This window comes from Diadema setosum, chromosome 12, assembly GCF_964275005.1.
Source record: "Diadema setosum chromosome 12, eeDiaSeto1, whole genome shotgun sequence".
In the NCBI taxonomy this organism is placed as follows: Eukaryota; Metazoa; Echinodermata; class Echinoidea; order Diadematoida; family Diadematidae; genus Diadema; species Diadema setosum.
Genome location: NC_092696.1, coordinates 20,936,821 through 20,959,475, shown reverse-complemented (window position 1 = coordinate 20,959,475; position 22,655 = coordinate 20,936,821). Strand labels below are relative to the sequence as shown.

The following is a 22,655-nucleotide window of genomic DNA, read 5'->3' as shown; positions in this document are numbered from 1 at the left end:
CTGTAAATCGAAGAAAAGAAAAACAAACGAATGAATAAGACTTTGCCTCCTTGGTTATCTGGCAAGCCTTACACCCCATGATCTCACCGCATGAGCCATTTTCCATCCCATTTGCATAATATACTCTCTAACTCTAAAAGCCTGCGAGATTGACAGCTTACATCACTATGTACAGTGTAACAGATGCACACACTCCACTGGCTTTGATGCGCAGTCAGTTTGAGATACCTATCATAGTAAAACAGGCAGTTAAGTGGGCATCAATTTATGTCCGCTCATGCAGATAATTGATAGGTAAATTGCCAAGCCAACCTGCCAATTTTGCCGTCTTTTACACATATTGTATGCATTTGTGTGGTGTATCTAATTTTCACATGGTTGGATGCATGCCACACATTGTGTAATGAGTGTGTGTTATTTTTTGTTTTGTTTTTATAAATGTATGTGTACAATTCAAAGAATTAAGTGATGTGTGAGAGTGAATTTGTAATAGAAGAAACACCTCTGAAAATTAAACTTAACAGCATGCTAATTCGTTTAAACAGGAACTTACAGGGCAATTTGTACCGATGCGATGATTTTGGGTATAGTAAAGCAAAATGCAGTGTATTAAAGGACTGTTTTGAGTGCAAAAACTATGATATTAAAATGAAAATTGCACTTGATTAAAAAAAAAAAATGTTTTCTAAAATGAAGAGACAAAGTTCCGGAAGATTGATTAAAGATGATATCTTGTGGAATAGACCGATTTTACTATGGTAATGAAGTCGAGCTGAATGTCGGATGGTTTGGGGCTCTATTTAAATGCATTAATAAGAGCTACCTCACTGTTGGATTTTTATCATCTGTTAACATGAATAGGTATCTGGTTACCGGTACATATCTGTGAGGCTGTATTGTAATAATCATCATTTGCTTCATGTAGTATATATATTGTTGCTGACTCATATTGTGATCACTCCCACGCTTATGATAGCGAGGATGGCATGTTAATTTGACCACCAGCAGGACAAGATATGGTTTCCTTGATACAGTTTTTAAGCAAAAAGAAATGTATTGTTTTCCACTTGCGTCTAGAGTAGCAAATTATGGATTATGAATAGATTACAAGGTGATGCCATGGTCACTCTCAAGTACGAGGGCTTTGCTGAAATCATTTGAATAATTTCATACATTCAAGGTGACCCTCAATATGCTTCTCTGATTTCATTCAAATTCAGCAATGCTGTATCATTGCCAGTGTAATCAGTATTGTTATTCATTATACCTCTTTCCCTGGTGTTAAGTGAAACCCAAACCCGAAGACAAATGTGGATTGAGTGAAAGCAGCAACATTTAGTAGAAGACATCAGTAAAAGTTTGAGGCAAATCGGACAATCAATGCAAAAGTTACGACTTTTTAAAATTTTGGTGTTGGAGCCGCTGGATGAGGAGACTACTAGCTAGAGGTTATGACGTATGTGTGGACAACAATATTTAAACAAAATATAAAGGGAATTCCACAAAATTCACTTTTCTAGCATAATGAAAGAACACTTGAAAGCAGGGGAAATAATTGCTACCCTTAACATATGTCAGTATCTAGTTGATGGGATGTGTGATTTTCATTAACTATGAATTTTTGTGGAATTCCCTTTATATTTTCTTTATATTGTTGTCCACACATACGTCATAACCTCTAGCAGTCTCCTCATCGAGCGGTTCCAACACTAAAACTTTAAGAATTTATAACTTTTGCACCGATTGTCCAATTTTCCTCAAACTTTCACTGATAATGCGTTCTACTAATGTTGCTGCTTTCACTCAATCCACATTTCTCTTTAGATTTTGGTTTTCTTTAATGTCCTTCAAAATGCATTTACCCTTTAAGGCACACTGTTTTCCAAGATGCTTCTGACGTAAAGCCCTATTGTATCATAAAACCGCAAAAATCAAGGGGAGTGCCTCACATTTTTTTTTTTTTTTGATTGCGTACCAAAGTTGAAGAATGCATTGAGTTTCAAAAATATACAGGCATCACAGTTAAGACATGGCAAAACTATAAAGAGCTAAATATTTACAATGTCATTCTCGAGGGCTTTTCCTTGTATTTTTGGCAAGGTATCCTTTTTTTACTTTGTTGAGTGATAATTATACTTCTGAATGATCTGATTTCACCTTGGGCGCCTCAGTCAATGACTAAAAGAGAGAAAAAAAAAAAGAAAAGAAAATATCGGAAAAAGGAATTTCCTGAGCGCCCTGTTTGTGTTATTGCAAAAGTTGAATTTATGATGCTACAAATATTGCACAGTTTCCAATCTGTGTTGTCACACACACACACACACACACACACACACACACACACACACACAATCATTTGAGCCATCACAGAAAGAGTGATCAACTTTTCAGACCAGCATATTGGCAGTTACAGGGCAAACATTGAGTAACTGTGATCAAATTATTGTACAGAGAACAAAAAAGTCATCAGCAAGATTGTAATCCTGTGTACAAAAGCAAACATAGTTTTTTTTTTTCTTTCTTCTACATGTATGTTTGTTTATGGAAATGATGCTACAGTCACTTACAGTCTATTACTTTAAAATAAAGATAGGAGTCAAAAGCTAGGATGGATACATTTATAAAAGTATTCTGAGATGACTTGATTTTGTTCACTTTCTCATTACAAATAGATATAGAAAGATTGATTTGATGGTTATGATTAGAAAAAACAACAACAGGATTTAAAAGAACAAACAAACTAGATTTGAGTACAAAAAAAGTAGGAATCGTCAAGATCATGCATGCATTTTCAAGACACACTGATTGTAGTCCTGCATGGCTTGACATGGACAAAGAAGGGTATGAATTACATGTAGGCGAAAGGAGAAAGGAAAAATACATGATATGTTGCAATATGCATAATTTCTCTATTTTCAGCATTTTGATGCATGGTGATAAGAACTACGTAAGTTTTATTGTTTTTGGTTTTAATTACAGTATTACAGTATTTTTTGCTGTTGCCCCATTTACATACCAATGAGAAAAAAGGTTACATTATTTGCCTGACAATTGTTCTCATCACAGACTCTTGTGATGTGTGCTATTAGATGAGCACATCTGTACCCGATTGTGTGAAATGCCATAATACATGTAGTCCCACATATGGGAAAACATGCGGGCGCTGTGAGCCGGATTGAACAATGTAGAGATTAATGCCAGCTGCATGCTTTCCACTGTTCACTGCTTGATTCGTGACTTGATACCTTTAGCAAGACATAAAGATTTAAGGACAAGTTCACCTTAAGCCATGGATTGAGAGAATGCAGCAATATTATAGAACACATTCAGAGAAAGTTTGAGGAAAGTCACACAACTCGTTCAAAAGTTATGAATTTCTAAAGTTTCGGTCTCGCCAATCAGTTGAAAATACTTCTATATAACAGTCTTTAATGTCACATGCGTAGAACACTACAGAAAATATATAGAAAATTGAACATAATTTTACTTTTCTGGCATTATACAAGAACACTTCACTTGCCTCTTTGAGAAGGCAGGGGGAATAATATTACTTGTATTAACATAAATTGTACACTGTATATTGGTAAAAAGTTGAGGTAATGTATACTTTAAAGAAAAAAATGAATTTTGGGGGAATTTGTCATTAAATTTTTCTTAGGTATGTGACCTCATAAACTGTTATTTATGCACTATAAAAACTAGCTATTATCACTATTTAAAGTAGTAGTACGTAGGCATAGAAGTCTTCTCATCCAGCAGTAACTGTGCAGAAACTTTAAATTTTCATAAACTTGTGAATGGACTTTCTGATTTTTCCTCAAACTTTCACCGTGTGTTCTACTAGTATTTGCTGCTTTCACTATATGTATGTTAAGGTGAACTTGTCCTTTAAACTCATCAGTAGCTGTAGATGCCGAATGAAACTACGTTCATTAATGCTATTATGCTAGTTTTTAGGACAGTGAATGCCAACGAAAATACCACAGCATTGCTTTTCAACTAACCAAGTTCAGCGTAAAATCTAATTTCTCTGTCTTATCTCAATGGGAAATGTTACATGATTAAAATGCATTCCTTGGAAATTCATTTTTTTTTTCTGGATGCATCCATGCTACTTATTCTTTAAGAAATGTTTTACTTTATGTGATTTAAAAGTACAAATTATTTGTGCAATTTGCAAGGAAATTGTTGTGTCATTCCCTATTACATTGTACATGAGCATGACTGAGATTTATGCCTTTGGTTCTCATTAAAACAGTGTTACTGCAATCATCACTTTGTAATAATTGATAAAATCCCCAAACAGGAAGGGCATGCTGATACAACCTTGCTTAATACATGGGATAGCCATTTCTTTGTCACGTATGAATTTATTGATAACTAGTACTTGAATTTCTATCATATGTATGAATTTATTGATAACTTATTACTCTTTGTTGTTATTGGTTTTGCCATTGTGAAACCTCTTTCACTTTCATATTTTGTTTTGTTTCGTTTTATCCTTGAAATGTGAACAGGGCAGGGAGCAGAGGAGCAAGATGAATATTTTGCCAGAGAGCTGCTGAGAGCTTCAACCAAGTTTCAGGCTCAGAGGAGTAGGGTGAGTGTGTGGGAAAAACAAACAAACAAACAAACAAACAAACAAGGCAAACAACAAGCAAACAAACTATTGATGGGTCATTCGCATGAAATTCTTAGTACCGTTCTGATGCGACGAAATTCATGGTGGTATGAAGACGTCATGCAAAGCATATTGAATTGCAGTAGATTGAAAAAAACAAAAATGAGGAGGTATGCGTTCATTGAAGTGGGTCGCAACTTCATTCATTCATTGAAGGTACAGGATAGATTAAATGAATATCTTAACATTTGCTTTGTACTGATACTGTATTCCTTGAACGCAGTCCCAAGTTTCAAAGGATACACACTAAATAAGAGTGCTGCCTCATTTTAAATGATATTTTTGGATGCCATTTTGATGTATGGTTATGGGCTGATAAAAGTATTTTTGAAATACAGTGTATTATGATTTTAATACTGAATATTTTTTAATAATGATTTTAATCTTCAAAAAAAAAAGGATAGCAGGATATTAATACCTCTTAGATGGCTAAAGAGATCAAGATGTGAGGGCAAAAACCTCAAATTACACATTTTATTTCTTACGCTCATTCTCTCTGATGTATAGGCTATTTTGGTCTGATGTTTTCAAAGGCTGCATAATGCTCTGGTACCAATCCCTTTTTAAATACCACAATGATTCACTTGCAGTTTTAGTTATTGTGGTTGCTTCATGGTTTCCACCTAGTCTATGTGAAGCTTGCTGTCATTCTTTCTGTCAAAACATTTGGAATCTTGTCAGTTACCCCCTGTTCAGACGCAAGCCAGTTTATACCAAAACTCGATAAAGAAATGACGTATAAAGAATCATCGTATAGCCGACAGACCGTTCGGACGCTAATTTTGACCATTGCGGAAAAACGTTGTATAGATGTGCAGTTTCTCAATGCTGATTCGTTATCAAGTTCTAGTTCGAAATGATGCTCTGACCGTCGTTTCGCTATACACCGTTTCGTTGAACGTCGTTTCGTTTAATAGTCAGCGTTCAGACACAATAAATTCATTGTATAGCTATACCGTTCTAGTATAATTTTTTTTTTTTTTTTTTGCGTCTGAACGCCCTGTTAGTCTGCCCACCGTCTGATAGCCTGAAGGTGGGTTCACATTTGCAGTGAAATGCTGCAGCATTGTGTGTCAGTAACGTCTGATATTGTGAATGCAAACACACCATGGCTAATATACCTCAAAGTACACCACAAAATACAGTGCAAAATGACGTTGTATCTGGGATAGTAATTCACACTTGGCACTGAATACTGTATCACCAGGAATGTTCTTATAAATGCGTTTTGATTTCGAGAATTTCATGAGAGCCAAGATTTGTGAAGTCAAAATGCACATGAATGGTCTTGTCTACACTATACGTATGCATTGAATGCCAGTGACAACTCGCCCAAATTTTATGCTGCAGAAAAGGCCGTTGGCTCCAATTTGCACAAATTTCATGCTGTTAAAATATCTTGCTTTACTGTACACTAGCAAGATATGTGTGTGAATTGTGTCACAGAATGGCGACGATCGTGCAGTAGTGGTGCATTTTACACATGACCTGACACACATCCTGTCGTCTACCCATATTAGATTATGTGTGCATGCACAGTGCTTACCTTAGAGAGATGAACTTAAGGGCCAGAAATATCATGGCATTTTAGTGAATGGGAAAGATACCCAATGACAAAAACTATGGAATATATTATTATATATAATCGCCAATGGGAATGGCAGCAACAAATAAACTTTATAGTAAATTACAGAATACCATGATGGCAATTCAATGTGAATGCACCTTGTGTGTGATTAGTGAGAGTAAAGCCCTCGATTATGAGTAAAGATTGAAGCGTGTCGCGAAGAGCAATATCAGTTTTTTCTTGTATCAGGGGGGAAAGAAACCGCATAACACCAGTGCTCTGGTAGACCACTACCTTGTGGTTGGGTGATATGACAAGGCTAATAAGATTAACCCCAGATGTTTGTATGTCAGTCATATCATCATCCTGTGGAGATCACTTCCTGTTCCCTTTCTACTTCGTCACTTTTTGTCTTCCTGTTTTCTTCTTCCCTTTTCTTTTTCCATTTTCTTCCTTCTTCTTCCCTCTCTTTCTCTGTCTGTCTCTCTCTTTTTTTAGTTTGGGGGGGGGGGGGGGGGCGAGGGGGGTTAAAGTGTACCAATACCCTGAGTTTTCTTTAGGTACTGTAAAAGTGGAAATTTTTGCAGTGTTGAAATTTCCGCGCATTTCACGCAACCAGAAGTTAGCACGAAAATAAAAGCATGCAAATCATCCTCAGCTGCTTTTTAATGAACATAAGGGAGTCCCAGTACCAGAGATTTAGAAAAGAAAAAGATTAATAGAAGAGAATGGTTAGATATGTGTTTCATGCTAATCAGGCTATCAAAAACATTGTATTTTACAGTAAACATTGCTTGCATACCCTGAAAACGTGTTCCAAGGCCCATATAGTTGGTTGCCACCCGAGATGTTCTCCTCTTGAAATTATCTTAAAGGACAAGTTCACCTTCATAAACATAAGGATTGAGAGAATTTAGCAATATTAGTAGAACACATCATTGAAAGTTTGAGGAAAATCAGACAATCCATTCAAAAATTATGAATTTTTAAAGTTTTTGTGCAGTCACCGCTGGATGAGAAGACTACTGCAGCGTATGATGTCATATGAGTACAACAATATAAGGAAAATATAAAGAGAATTTCACAAAATTTCATCTTTTGAAAAAAGTACACATTCCCTTGACTCGTTACTGACATATGTTATGGGTAATACTATTCCCCCTGCCTTTAGAAAGAGGCAAGTCAAGTGCTCTTTTATTATGCGAAAAAAGTGAAAATATGTTGAAGTTTCTTTACATTTTCTTTATACTGTTGTACGCATGCGACATCACAAGCTGTAGTAGACTCCTCATCCAGCAGTTCCAACACAAAAATTTTTAAAATTCATAACTTTCGCATCGATTGTCTAATTTTCCTCAAACTTTCACTGATGTGTTCTACTAATATTGCTGCATTCTCTCAATCCTTATGTTTATGAAGGTGAACGTGTCCTTTAAATTCCTGGCAGTCACATGTTTACCAGATTGGTTCTCCTGTGGAGACACAATTGAGGAGGTGCAGCTAAATCTTTATCAAGACTGAAACTTCTGGGACCAACTGCAGGCTTGTCGGACATATTTTGTAACATGCATGAAGGTGCAAATGTACACTGTACAATGTACGGTACCTGTTTTGTGGGGTTTGCAGTTGGCAAGCAGCATCTTAACATTTTGGTAACTCCAAATGTCATCGGAAATGCTTTTCACAAACGTGATTGCAAACGAGATATTACAAGCTTTTCATTCTTTTTTTTACTTTTTATTTTTTTTTTTTGCCATCTGAATGTACTGCATTTGCTCGATAATGTTTCACCTTGTGTATCGAGGCAACGTAGGAAAACAAGGCAAGGCGGCATTGCACATGAGCTGCCCATTTCCGAAACAGGTTGGGGAAGTTGGCAAGGGCACCAGCTACAAGTTTGGTCTCGTTTTGACAGGGAAAAAAAGGGTGAGGTTTTGAAATCTCGTACCAGTTTTCGTGATTACATGTCTGCGGGAAGTCCAGCTACACTTGTGTTATAGAGCTGTGGTACCAGCCAAAAACAAAGTACTTGATTGTGAGGCATCACAGTTTGGATAATCACAACATGCCAGCTGCTCACATATTCCTGAAGGTACAAGTATGTGTTTCTTTTTTTAAGAATAGTAGATGTTATAGGGTGCATTAAAGCAAACTTTTCTGACCAGAAAAATGTTCTTGAACCATGTATGAGGATTATATTTTGCTATAAAAGTGGTAGTCATGGCGTGATCACAAACACAATTTTCATACAAGGTTTGTTTGTTATTGTTGTTTCTTTCTTCACTGTGAAAGTGTGATTCAAAAGTGTTTCACTAAAAAAAAAACAGTTTTGAAAGTTTTAGAAGCTCAACCATGATCTCAAACATGGTTTACATGGCACCACAGTTACACGCACCCTGTATGACCTATTTCAATTTCCAAGGGACAAGCTGCACATAACGAGGTGTGCAATGGCACAGTCTGAGCACTGGTGAGCTGCCAGAAACATGCTCAGGAGAAATTTTTATAAACACTCTTCCAGTCAAACCATGTTTCAAAACTGTGTTGCAAAACCACAGTTTGATAAATGTGTTTAAAAACCCTCTGTTTCAAAACCATGTTTCTTGATATACTCTATATGCCACATATTTAATAGCGAGACTAAATATTCGTGAATCGGGACTTTCCGACAATTTCACGAGTGGTTAAATTTGCAATCCTGGAGTACTGAACTGAATGGAGAAATGTATACTTGTATGTGACGCTTATATCGGGATCAGAATCAATATTTTTGTGTGTGTTTATTTTCGCAAATAGCACCTGACTTACGACATTCGCGAAAATAAAAACCTCGTGAAATATTCGGCATATACAGAATGTATAATCTTGTATTGCTGCCAAAGATATTTGATTTGTCAGCGCTGTGGCTACATATAAAGTCATGTAGCATTGTTTAATTCTCTAGATTTTTCAGAGCTTATCTAATGGTAAATGATTTTTGCAAATGTCATTTTGATTTTTTTTTTTTTTTGCTTGATTTAAAGGACTTTGTGCCAAAGGGTACTATGGTAATGAGGCCCTCTCTACAGCAGTTGCGTTTACAAAGCTGAATAAATCGGGAAGTCCCGATTCGCAAAAATTTAGACTCACTAAATATATGGCGTATACAGTAGTTAGTATGTACTGCTTTATAACTGCAAGATTATTCGTAAGCAGCTACAATAAGTGTATTGAGATTTGTACATTTGTTGCTTCTTATTTTTGTGGCCAGGGTTGGTTTTTACGTGAGTTCAGATATACCAAATAAGATTTTTAAAAAGTGCTTCCACAATTACACTGTAAGGGTGATTTATATTAGAAAAGTGAGTCTTCACTTTCAACATCTTTGATATTTGTATTGGGTTACATGATTGCAGATTTAAAAACAACAAAAATATGAGGGATGTGTGCATGTCAGCGTGAGTTCTGTGTAGTGGTGATACTACATGTACCACCTTAGCTACAATAATTTTGCTTTTTAGATAAAATGATACTGAAGAATATCAATTTTGTAACTTCTTTTGAGAGAGAGAAAAAAAATCTGTGAAACTGTAGAAATGTAAAACTTTTGTGCAAATTTAATATTTGATTCTAGCAAAACTTTAAACATTCCTATTTGTTAGATATTGTTATTTTCTGTAAAGTTTAAGTTCAGTGGGGTGTTGCAGTGCTCTTAAACCCGTTGAGGACAAGTCCCGAGTATACTCAGGCAGGTGTCTATGGGAAATGTGTGTTGTAGCAAAATCAGCCAGTCCTCAATGGGTTAATATCATGGGGGAATAGACAGTGGAAAAGTGTTTTAATCACCTACCTCCGCCAAGGGAGGAGGTTATTTTTTCGTTACCATTTGTTTGTTCGTTTGTTAGTCAGTTGGTTAGTTTGTCCGTGTGCAAAATAACTCAAAAAGTAGTGAACAGATTTGGATGAAACTTATAGGAAATGTTTAGAATGATACAAGTAACAGATGATTAAAGTTTGGTAGTGATTCGAGACTTTTGGGGGAATTTATGAAGGATTTTTGACATTTTGACAGGTAGGGTCAATGAACTTAGGAGTTCAGGCTGCGCGTATTTGAGGTTTGCATGCGCGCACTAAAGTGCTTGCTCTAGTTTCTGCTAGGGCGAGGCGCACCGCGCAGCTGAGGGTTTATGACGTAACAAAGGCTTCTATATTGGGAAATCGGGCAACTTTCAGGACACAATGCTATATAATGGGTGGAAATCACTGATATCTCTATGGAAGAACAAGATCAGTGGTGGAAATGAGCTGCATGCTTGGCGGAGGTCTGCGCTCTCAGAGTGCTTCTCTAGTTCTTTTTGTGTTGGGAGTTGCGAATGGCGCAGAAAACCCCAAAGCATTGTACACACCCTCCGAAGTCCCTTGTACAGAAAGGGTAAAACTTGGCTTGATTGGGGTTTGACTCAGAGCAAGCCATGAATGCTCTATACCTAGTGATTAAAGGACCGCTCTGGGGCTCATTTGAGCACGAGTTTTCTCTTCGGCGTTAATCAATTCAGGAAAAACACTCATTTCCCCCCTTTGGTTAGCTTTGACCTCGACTGCTAAAAGCTGTTCTCTCTTGGGAAAGGAAGAGCATTCTCATGCTACTTGTATAGGACAGGCAGGAAAAAGAAAAAGAAAGCAATCCCAGCATCTCTAATTAGCATACCTTTGACCTCCAGTTGTCATTTTATAGCGTGTTAAAAACCAGACTTTTACTTTAAAGGGAAACTCAACATCATGTGTTCAGGTTTACATTTTAGTATGAAGCATTCAGCAGAGCTGCCAAGTCTCCCTGATTCTGCAGGAGTCTCCCTGAAAATGTCAAAATCTGTTCATGTCTGAATAAGAGAATATGAAAATCTCCCTGATTTGGGAATTATTTTTGCCCACTGAAATGCATGTAATACATAGATATCTCACCCATTGCTGTGTGGAATCTCCCTGATTTGGATGTGGGAATGTTGGCAGACCTGATTCAGATTCAGAAACAGAACAGCAATCAAACTTTAACATGAGGACTAGGCCTACATATTAGGCCCGTGCACACACAACGAAAATCAAAATTACAATCGCGATCCAAATTTTGATTTTTTTTTTTCGACCGTTCATACACAAGGAAAAATCGCACTTCGCAGCAAGGAAAGAACGATCAGTGGCCAAATTGCGCATGCGCGAAACTTGCATGACCGAAGACTGACCCCGCAGTCCCAATAATGTTGACGTTCACGCGCTAGAACGATGGGATTAAAAATACCGATTTCCGAATCTCGATCGCGCTCACACACGCGACGCTTGGCAAAATAATTGCGATTATTCTGAAAAATCGCACTAATAGTGCGAGTTGGATCGCAATTAGGATCGCGAAAATTAGTGAAATTTTTCTGTCCACACAGGAAAAAATTTCAAAATTTTGATCGCGATAAGAAAATCGATTTTTAAATCGCACTTTTTCCCTTGTGTGTGAACGGGCCTATTGTTTCTAGCCATGATTGGAGAAATGATTGGAAAGTTTATGCCAACAAGAATAACAAGGGGTTCTAGAATATTGAAGTACAATGTATGAAAAACTTTTTTAAACAATAAGTGTGGTTAAAATTAAAAAAAAAAAAAAGTGAGATTGAAAAGGTGATAATACTAGGTTCAAAATACCTCCAAAGGGTTGGGACATGAAACTATCTTTTTTTTTTCCCCATGTGGTCTAGAAACTACATGACCCTCTGATTTTTCACAGCTGTCATTGCTATTTATATACAATGAAGTGATGGTGTGACTAGTCTTTTGTTATCTATAGCTTTAAAGGAAACTAAAACCCAAAGAGAAATGTAGATTAAGTGAAAGCAGCATTAGTAGAACACATCAGTGAAAGTTTGAGGACAATCGATGCAAAAGTTATGAATTTTTAAAGTTTGTTTTTTTGGAACCACTGGATATGGAGACTTTTTAAGTTTACATTGTATAACATCATGTGTGGACAACATTCTAAAGAAAATATTAAGAAAATTCCACATGCTTTCACTTTTCTATTGTAATGAAAGAGCACTTGACTAACCGCTTCTAAAAAGCAGGGGGGATAATTACTACCTTCAGAATATTTCATTTCATTTCATTTCATTTTATTGTTTCTGTATGGTACAATAATATACGCAAGTTGATTTAATGTGTAATTTTCATGAAAAATGAAATTTTGTGGAATTCTCTCATGAGTTTTCTTTATTGCTGTCCACACATGACATCACAAACTCTAGTAGTCTCTTTATCCAGTCATTACAACACCAAAACTTTAAAAACGGAACAATTTTTGCATTGATTGTCCAATTTTCTTCAAACTTTCACTGATTTGTTCTGCTAATGTTGCTGTTTTCACTCAATCCACATTGCTCTTTGGGTTTTGGTTTCCTTTAACCTGTTGAGAATGAGTCCTGAGGACACTCAGGCAAGCGTCTTTATGGGAAATGCGTGTTGTGGCAAAATCAGACCGTCCTCAACGGGTCAATGCTGGTTCTGGAAAACACATCCGTGCACAAGGCTGCAAGTAGTGGGTTGGGACCAGCCATGAGCATGGTTTGCAACCTTTGTGTTCACAGATACTCGGGGTACCCGAGGTTGTGTAGAACCCGTTTCCACGGCGATGAATGACTGTGACGTCATGCTTCGCTGCCTTATTGATGAAACTGTAAAACAATGTGATGATGTAGAGAGTGTAATGTAGTGTACTTGAATTCAAGGCAATACAGGAAAAGGACAGCAAGATTTGTTTGTTGGCGGAATTGAACGACCATGATATAATAACTTCAAAACATCTGATGATGCTCTTTTCTTTTCTATTTTTTCCCTCTTTTGATTAATTCTTCCAAATTAAAGGGTCTGTACAGTTCTGGTCGAGGTGAGGATTTAGCTTTTAAAGTTTTTGCGAGATATTCAGAAACCACTCTATGAGATATCAAAGAGCATGCAATTCTAAGGGGTATCAAAAGTTTATTTGATGAAAATCGGTTTTGAAATGGCTGAGATATCCAAAAACACGATGAAACAAAGAGATCCTAATAAAAGGCGTGTCCTGTTGCCTTTTATTATTATCACTTTTTTGGCTATCTCAGCCATTTGAAAACCAATTTTCATCAAATAAACGTTGAATCCTTCGTAGAATTACAAACTCTTTCATATTTCATAACATGATTCTCATTATCTCACTTGGAATGTTCAAAACGTGAATGCCCACCTCAACCAGTACTGTACAGTCCCTTTAACCTCAGAGGGAATTTACCTTTGGGATAAAAGTCAGATAGGATGGCATCGTGGTGAAATACCACAACATTATGTGATTGCTGCAGATTGAGGTATTAAAGATCCCTCACCCCCTGCCCTTTAAAGAGATGGTATCGTATTGGTTCAGGTGAGGATTCAGTTTTAACTTTTTGAGAGATACTTAGAAACCACTTTATGAAATGTTAAAGAGCATATAATTCTAATGAAGACGAATTCAGTGTATGTGATGAAAATCGGTTATGAAACAAATTAAAACAAAGTAAAACAAAGCGATCTTGATAGAAGGTGGTTCCCACCTTTTATTTGGATTGCTTTGTTTTAGATATCTCGGCCATTTCAAAAACAATTTTCATCAAATAAACTTTGAATTCCTCTAAGAATTATATGTTGAAAATCTGAAACCCCATCTCAACCGAATCAGTACCATCCCTTTAACGTGATCCAGAGTGGGCGTGTCCAAACTGTTGGCAGACCTGTTATTGTGACACATGACCCCCGCTGCAAATATCAGGTGATGTGTCACAAGAGCAGGGCACACATGTGTTTGTGCAGACATGGCTGAGTAAGTCTGCATACCCAGTCCCAAGGCGGCTGTGCTAGCCTTCACTTTCCAGTCCCTTATTCCTTCCATCTCCGTGAGTGTGGCCTCGACTTCAATGAGATGATGGTATAAACAGCGAGGTGTTTTCTTCTTGTGCAAACCCCGCAGAATGAATGTAATGATGATTTGCTATTAAAGTAGGCTTACCTGCTGATACAAACGTGATTTTTTTTTTTTTTTGTCTCCCTCATGGATTTGCTCGGGAGGACTGCAGTACTAGTTTTGCTCTTCAACTCTTTCGTCCTGATCATTTTGACCGTGTGTTGAAACTGACTCCTTTGATAATATGCTTCGATATTTACAGATAAGGGTCTGTGTTGGCAAGACTACTACTCCCTGCTGGGCTAACACACAGTACAGTGTGATCTGAATTCAGGGATTGGGGTGTAAGACCTTTCTAAAGTGCGTGGATATAATGTTCAGAAGTTTCAGTGTTTGGTTTCATACAATGCACAATCTCTCAAATCATGTGGTATTTACAATCATACATGTCCAGATGGTGTGTCTGCCTTTATGGGTATCTCTTCATCAGAGACATGGGGAAAAAAAAAAGAAGGTGCAATAGAAGAGACAAAACAAAGCAATCGGGGAAAGAGAGCAGAGAAAATGAAAATATAGAGAGAAATATAAACACAGCAAGAGCTATTTATATCAACGCCCCTCAGCTGTAGGATCAGACTGGGGGGGGGGGGGCGGTGGAATAATGATGAATGAGTTGGAAGAAAATGCTTTTAAAAATGGTTGTGTCACTGTCATAGTCAACGTTGTTCTGTGCAATACAGTAGTGTGTGCACACTTCAGTCTGTATGTACATGTACATGCATGGTGAGTAGTAAGTGTGTGTGTATGCATGTATGTGTGTGTGTGTGTGTGTGTGTGTGTGTGTGCAGGGAGGTGTTTCATCTCACCTCCCTGGTGTGTGTAAAGAGGTATTCGTTAGGAGGCAGAGCATTGCAGTTAGGAAGAATAGGAGATTTATTTTTGGCCATCAGATAGATATTTACTTCCTCCTTTTTTCTCTCAGCCCCTCCCCCTTTTTTTTACCTAATGCTTCCCCCTCCCCACTCTCTCTCTCTCTTTTCCTGCTCTCTCTCTCTCTCTCTCAAATGTTCACAGTTTTTACTCTCAACTCATTTAAGGGGATTATCAAAGCTTTTGAAAGTCATTGCCTGACATGAGTGGTATCCTTCACACCAAGGCCCGTTTACCCTCTGCACTATGTACAGAGCCCCTGCCAGCCAGCTCACGTGAGCGCCATCCGTGTCTACCTGTCGATGAATGATTAACTGGATGCCAGTCGGTGCTGCTGAGCTGACTGAGGAGGGAGTATCGTGCTTGAGCCGAACACATCCTGGCTGGCTTGCTCATGAGTGTCCATGTGTGTGTGTGTGTTCGTGTGTTATAGCAGGAGTGATTGGCGTACGTGTACAGCCAAACACTTCTCCGACTGTGTGTGCATTTAGGGGGGAGCTGCATCTTGCCACCGTGGAAGGTTTTCCGTCGACGACAGGGAGCCTGTTGTAGCCAGCAGACCGTCAACTCTTGCGTCGGTCGTCGTGGGCTCGCACGGCTTCCGTTCCTCTCTTTCTCTCGACCCCGCCGCGCACACACGAGTGTGATTTGAATCGTCAGGGTTGGGGGAAGTGCACATGTGGAACTCATGTTTGCGAGTGATTTTAGGACTCTGTGTGCATACAGCAGAACAGTCAACACTGTATTCTCTGTTTCCCCCCCACCGTTGGAATTGCATCAATCAGTGTTCATAGAGTGGAGTGTTAATCAGTCTGCCTCAAAAGGGAAAGGTGTCAACGGAGCGTGAATATGAGGCGCCGTGGAGCGGCGGACAACATGTGTTTTATCAGTGGGAAGTCGTATCGCTGTATCTGAGACGCGAAACCCAATCTGCCATGCTTTTCCATCACTGGGCAATTAGTGCTACGAGGCGCTGCCCACGGCTAGAGTAGGGAGTCGACTGACCCCGACACACAGCGGCAGGGACTTGGCTTCGGTTGCCTTCTATCTCAATGTCACATATTATAGGCATGACACTGGCTTCGCATGCAGATATCAAGGTAAAAGACCATCTTGTCAGATATATGCTATATTTTCTTTAGGAAGGGGGGGGGGGAGGAGAGGGTAGGGGATTGGGGAGGAGAGGGGAGAAGAGGAGGAGGAGGAGGGGAGGGGAAGGATGCGGGAGTGGAGGAGAAGGTAGGAAGGAGAGGAGATGTTATGCGCAACAAATGAGACGCCATATTCTAGTAAAGAGAAGAAGTCATATAGGGTGCCTACATGTTTTGTTGTTGGAGTCTTTCTGGAAAATTGTGAAATACATATATCATATGTCATACATGGATATTAATCTATATATGGACAGATGTCAAATTTTTGAAATGTTTTTGTTTGTGTTTGTATTTTTGAAAAGTGTATTTTCTGTTGACATGTATTTCCACATACTCCTGACATTCATTAAACTAGGGTTACAAATTTGTGTGTGAGAGGAATTTGTGCAAGAGGACTGGGAATTAACATATTTCTATATTGTTCTCTGGTTTACTATGGTTTTATATGTTGTGTGCGTTTTCCCGGATAGTGGTACTATTCGTATGATAGAGCTGTGCTTGATTTTGAATACCCCTTTGAGATACAAGAATTTGCACTGACTTTTTTATAAATTAATATAAAATGTGCCATACTGTTTAATACAGGTATGACACCATCAACAATACTAATGGCACCTACTCTATAGTAACCTAATGCATCATGTGCTGTGATGCCCTTAATAGTGGAATACTGTAGCAAATGTTAGATTTACTGTAAAATTGGATATTATATGAATCCAAGTAAGTTTTCATGCTCTGTCAGGTATAATGAATTTCACGTGTTTTTTTAATGTCATGCGACATCAAATCATTCCATAGTGTTGCATCAAACAGTCTGCCTAAAGTATTCGCATGCTTTTATTTTCGTGCTGGTTTCTGGTCGCATGAAAATGTGCAGAAATTTCCACTTTTAAAAGTACCAATATGCTCAAGGTTGTAATAGGGAAGTATGATTGTGTATATTACAAGGTATGCTTCTCTTCCTTTTTTTCTTTTTTTTTTCTTTTTTTTTTAACACACCATTCTTCTACCTCTGACATTCTTCCCCTCTTATTCATTCCCCCCCCCCCCATGGGGGTTATTTCTTCCAAGGTGTCTGCCAATGCCATAACCCATGTTCATCAGACCATAACTGGTAGTTTCAGTTATGACTCCGTAGTCTACCATTGCAGACCTGGTTTGGGTATCTCAGTGGGCCTACATGATTCGTGCGAGCTGGTAAACCATAATCTCTTCCAATATGAAGGGCCTTGGTTTTTACAAGCAAGGGCAAAGTGCGGATCATTAGTTCTAGTCCATGGCTTTATTCTCCCCACCCCCTTTGTCTTTCTGTACTTGATTTTTTTTTGGTCCCACCCCCCCCCCCCCAAGATGTTTATATGCATTTCCAGTACGTATAGTCTTGCATCTAGATGATCAGTGTAGAAACATTTACACAGAGATGTACTTAAGATAATAATGGAAAATCTTGTGCACAAGACTTACGTATACGTGCATAATATCTGTCGTCTTTACAATGTAGGCTTACCTAGAGACAACCAATGTACTCCCACCATTTTGCACAAAGATGTCACATACATGGAGGTAGAATGGAAAATGGATGAATGGTTGTACTTGTATTTTATAATTCTACATCAAAATAGCGTGATTGCTGACATTCAGTCATATGCAGTAAATATTTGACCCCACAGATTACAGTGCTGCAGTGCACCGCCCACACTTTCACTATTCAGCAATCCACAATCCATTCAGTGGGCTTCTGTAATCATAGATTGTGTTTTATACTGTATACGCCGAATATTTCGCAGGGTTTTTATTTTCGCGAATTTGGCGAGTCAGGTGCTATTCGCGAAGTTAAAAACACATGAAAAATATTAACTCTCATCCCGATGTGAATGTGACGTATATGTGTGTACACTTCTCCGTTCAGTACAGGACTTCACGATCACGGATTTAACCACTCGCGAAATTGTCAGGAGTTCCCGATTCACGAAAATTTAGACTCGCGAAATATATGGCGTATACAGTAATCTGTTATCATCATCATCATCATTGCCAAATGGACCCTTCAAAAGACTGTGATGTTTGTTTATTATAATTCACATGTGCACTGGCATTATCAGTGATATGGAGAAGCCCACATTATGTCCCCTTGTTGGTTAAAGGTCTTGTTTACCATCAGGAGCAGTGATTTCAAAAATATTCAAGATATATCACTTTTGATGCAAAGTGTAGGCCAGGTGTATCACAAAACATCCTACCATCTAAAAATTTTGCAATAAAGCCTAAAATATGAGGAGATATCACTATTTTTCTCATTAAACCAGAACTGTAGATGGTTTAGTCTGGAAACATTTTTATTATCTAACTATTCACATTTTGTATTATATCTAACAATTACTTAACATCGATTATACTGGTTCAAATTCTTACATCTCCGGTTGTTTCTATCCATTGCTGTAACTCACATTTTAGAGCTATTTTGAAGCACTGATACTGGGTTTTCGTTTTATCTGCAAATGGTTAATTATGCCTTTTAAGCATTCCATAGTTACCTTCTGCACACAATTCTGACTTAGCATGTACATATAGTACACACTCAGACTTGTGCATCATTTGCCTATTGAAGATTCTTTTTTTTTTCTTCACTTTCTCCCTTTTAAGCCCACGAAGACAACCATGTATACAAAATCCCAATGATAATGACTGTGTAGACAGTGATGGAAAGTAGGACCTACTTCAATCTCATTTCATCAACTTTCCAACACTTTTCTATGTAAAGAAGCCCCAGTACAGTGCAATGGGCACCATGCAACACTCGATCAAACCAAGTTTGTTACTTAAAGGACAAGTTCACCTTCATTAACATAAGGATTATGAGAATGCAGCAATATTAGTAGAACACATCAATGAAAGTTTGAGGAAAATTGGACAATCGATACAAAAGTTATGAATTTTTAAAACTTTTCTGTTGGATCCGCTGGATGAGGAGACTACTATGGCTCGTGATGTCATATGAGTACAACATATTTTCACTTTTTTCGCATGATAAAAGAGCACTTGACTTGCCTCTTTCTAAAGGCAATGGGAATAATATTACCCATAACATATGTCAGTAACGAGTCAAGGGAATGTGTACTTTTTTCAAAAGATGAAATTTTGTGAAATTTTCTTTATATTTTCCTTTATGTTGTACGCATGTGACATCATACACTCCAGTAGTCTTCTCATCCGGCGGTGACTGCACAAAAACTTTAAAAATATATAACTTTTGAATGGATTGTCTGATTTTCTTCAAACTTTCAATGATGTGTTCTACTAATAATGCTACATTCTCTCAATCCTTATGTTAATGAAGGTGAACTTGTCCTTTAACAATGTGTTTAAGTGTGTAAATCAAGGTGTGCTGTTTGTTCAAAATGATTGTCTTTTATCAATCCCTTGACTTACAAATGATTGTTGAGATATTACTTTCTTTCATATTTTTGGACTTTCTATTCGGGCAAGTAAAATTCATGTCAGGGCAAGAGTTGTGCAACAATTTGGAAATGTACTTGCCCGACCGGGCAAGGGGAAAAAAAAAGTTGCATAGCGCCCTGCTGTTAGTTGATTTGCTAAGTATGTTTCAAAGTTAACACCGATGTGAAAGTTCTATAAGATGAGTACTATCCCATCGCATTATGTTAAAAGCAAATTCTAAATGAATATTGCGAGAAGTACAACGTGTAGATCAACTCTGACATCCAAGTGGTTTTTTTTTTTTAGTAATCTGCAAAAAACAAAAATAAAAACAAAACAAAAACTAGAGATTGTAATTTGTCATCACTGACAAATTAAGGTGATCCGATTTTTTTTTTTATCAATGATTCGAGTCCTGATCGCAATAGGCATGACCATAAAGGTTTCAGCTTTGTTTAGAGACATTGGCCGTGTGATGTTTGGATTCTCATTTAGAAAAGGGAATCATGTCTGCCATCTTTGGTGCTATTCTGTATACACTAGATAACGAAGATACAGCAACAAATACATATGACCTTTGACTCACCTTTACACTCCCAAGATGGCATCTGAGGAAAAAGTGGTTATTTTGTGAAATGATTCTCGCGACATCGTCTATACGTGTGTGAAATATGGGAAAGATAGGGCAGACATTCACCAAGATACAAGACGAAACATTTATGACATTTGACCCTAATTTACATACCCAAGATGGTGTCCGATCAAGGAGTTGTAATTTTATGAAATAATGTACGTGACATGAACTAAATACGTGCAAAATATGGAGGTGATAGGGGCTGTTTTTCTTGAGTTATTGCAAAGAAAGTTGCAGAAAGAAAGAAATATCTGAATACATCAAAGATAAGCTTTAATTTCAACCAAGATTTTTCACGTGATTCCGACATCGTATGAAAAAACAATGGGTATACAACGATAGCGCAAAGTCTCAGCTACAACATATTAAAATCTGGGAGAAATTCACTAAAGGGTAAGTGAGCTAGTTGTCGAGAAAGACAATCATGTCCATTTTCACATCTAGAAAAATTCCCTCCCATAGAGATAACACGTCATAACGAAGATACAGGAAGAAGTATATATGACCTTTGACCCCATTTTGCACAGACAAGATGGCCCCTGAGCCAAAAATGATAATTTTGTGAAATGATCCTTGTAACATGGTCTTTACGTGTGCAAAATATGGGAAAGATAGGACATGTATTCACCAAGATACAGGATGAAACATTTATGACCTTTGACCCTAATTTACATACCCAAGATGGTGTCTGATCAAGTAGTTGTTTTTTTGTGAAATAATGGACGTGACATGAACTAAACATGTGCAAAATATGGTGGTGATAGGATATGTTTTTCTTGAGTTACTGCAAAGAAAGTTACAGAAAGAAAGAAATATTTCAATACATCGAAGATAAGCTTGAATTTCAAATAAGTTTTTGGAAGTGATGCCGACTCCGTATGAAAAAACAAAGGGCACACTCACGATAGCCCAAAGTCTCAGCTACAACATACTAAAATATGGGAGAAATTCACCGAAGCATAAGTGAGCTAGTGCTCGATAAAGATAGTCATGTCAGTTTTCATTTCCAGAAAAACTGCACTCCCATAGAGATAACACGTAAACTGGTCAAATTTGACAAAATTACTTTCAATCCATTTTTACAAGGTGATACCATCATCCAATTAAAATATTGTTATTACAACTTTGAAAGTACATTTAATAAGCTACAACATACTGAAATCTGGGGGTAAATCGGCAAAGGATAAGGGAGATACGCTCGAGTGAACTTGAAATTTGATGACGTCATTTTCAAATTTTAGTTTTTTTATTTCATTGTGAAATTTGATACCATTTAATCATTTTGCCAGCATCGGCAACCCATGAGATGACATTTACAACTCATGAGCTTTCAGAATATGTAAAGAAAATGGGGGGTCATCGTCCATCCCGACGAGTAAAATCAGATTTAAAATTGGCAGTTTTTTGGCATAGTTGAACTGTATATCGGCATTGACGCGCGCGCGGAATTTCAACTTTGACGGGCCCGTATGACGTCATATTGAATCGGATTGACTTGAAGCTTGGCAGAAATATTCCTTGACATTTCAGGCATCCGATAACAGTGAAAAAACGGGAAATTTCTATGACATTTGAGCTGTGCGTGCGCATATGTGCGCGCGCGTACGCGTGCGTCCAATTTTTTCAATTTTTCAAAAAATGCTCTAAATGGTCTGAAACGTGTGCAAAAAAATTTTGAGCTCGATTGGAGTATGCAAATATTTCAACGCGCACGTACGCGCACGTCTTTAGAAAAAATATGAATTTTGAGAATATGAGTAGAATGCGCATGACTTGAAATATATGTGACGCAAATTTCATTGAAAAATTCCATTCCATTAATTAGATATGATTGAGAATGTGTTTTCATATAATGACGTCATAGTGACGTCACGGTCGACTGATCACAATGATACATTAGATTTGTTGTCTTTAGGACATGATGCATACATGGTATAATTTTGAAATTGATAGGCTGAGTACTTTCTGAGCTGACCTCTGCACAACTTTTGGGGAGAAATAAAGAAATAAAGAAGAAGAATAAAGAATCCGTACAGATACAGAAGGTGATCCGAGAGGATACTCGGATCACCTAAAAACCCTTCAACAATTTTCTGTTTGACATGAGTGTATACTACTACATGCACTCTGCTGTTATGGAAGCCAGAGGTTCTGGGATCAGATTAACATGGAGAATGCAAAGTCTACAATGAAATGTGTAATTTTTTCCCCCATTTTATACCAGTCAGAAATCGTTGAATGCAAATGCATACATTCCGGATGTGATTAACAACAATTGAGGCCACATTGTGGCCAGTGCTCACAGGGTCCTGGTAGGTCACAAC

General features: G+C 37.7%; 1 protein-coding gene across 1 annotated transcript in view; it reads left to right on the top strand.

Moving 5' to 3' along the window:
• LOC140235799 (oxysterol-binding protein-related protein 8-like) overlaps window positions 1-22,655 on the top strand; it is a 97,618-nt gene that overhangs the window by 25,819 nt on the left and 49,144 nt on the right. The window contains exon 2 of the mRNA XM_072315800.1: window positions 4,518-4,600. Coding sequence (XP_072171901.1) covers window positions 4,518-4,600 — 83 coding nt within the window. The remainder of the gene's footprint in view (window positions 1-4,517; window positions 4,601-22,655) is intronic.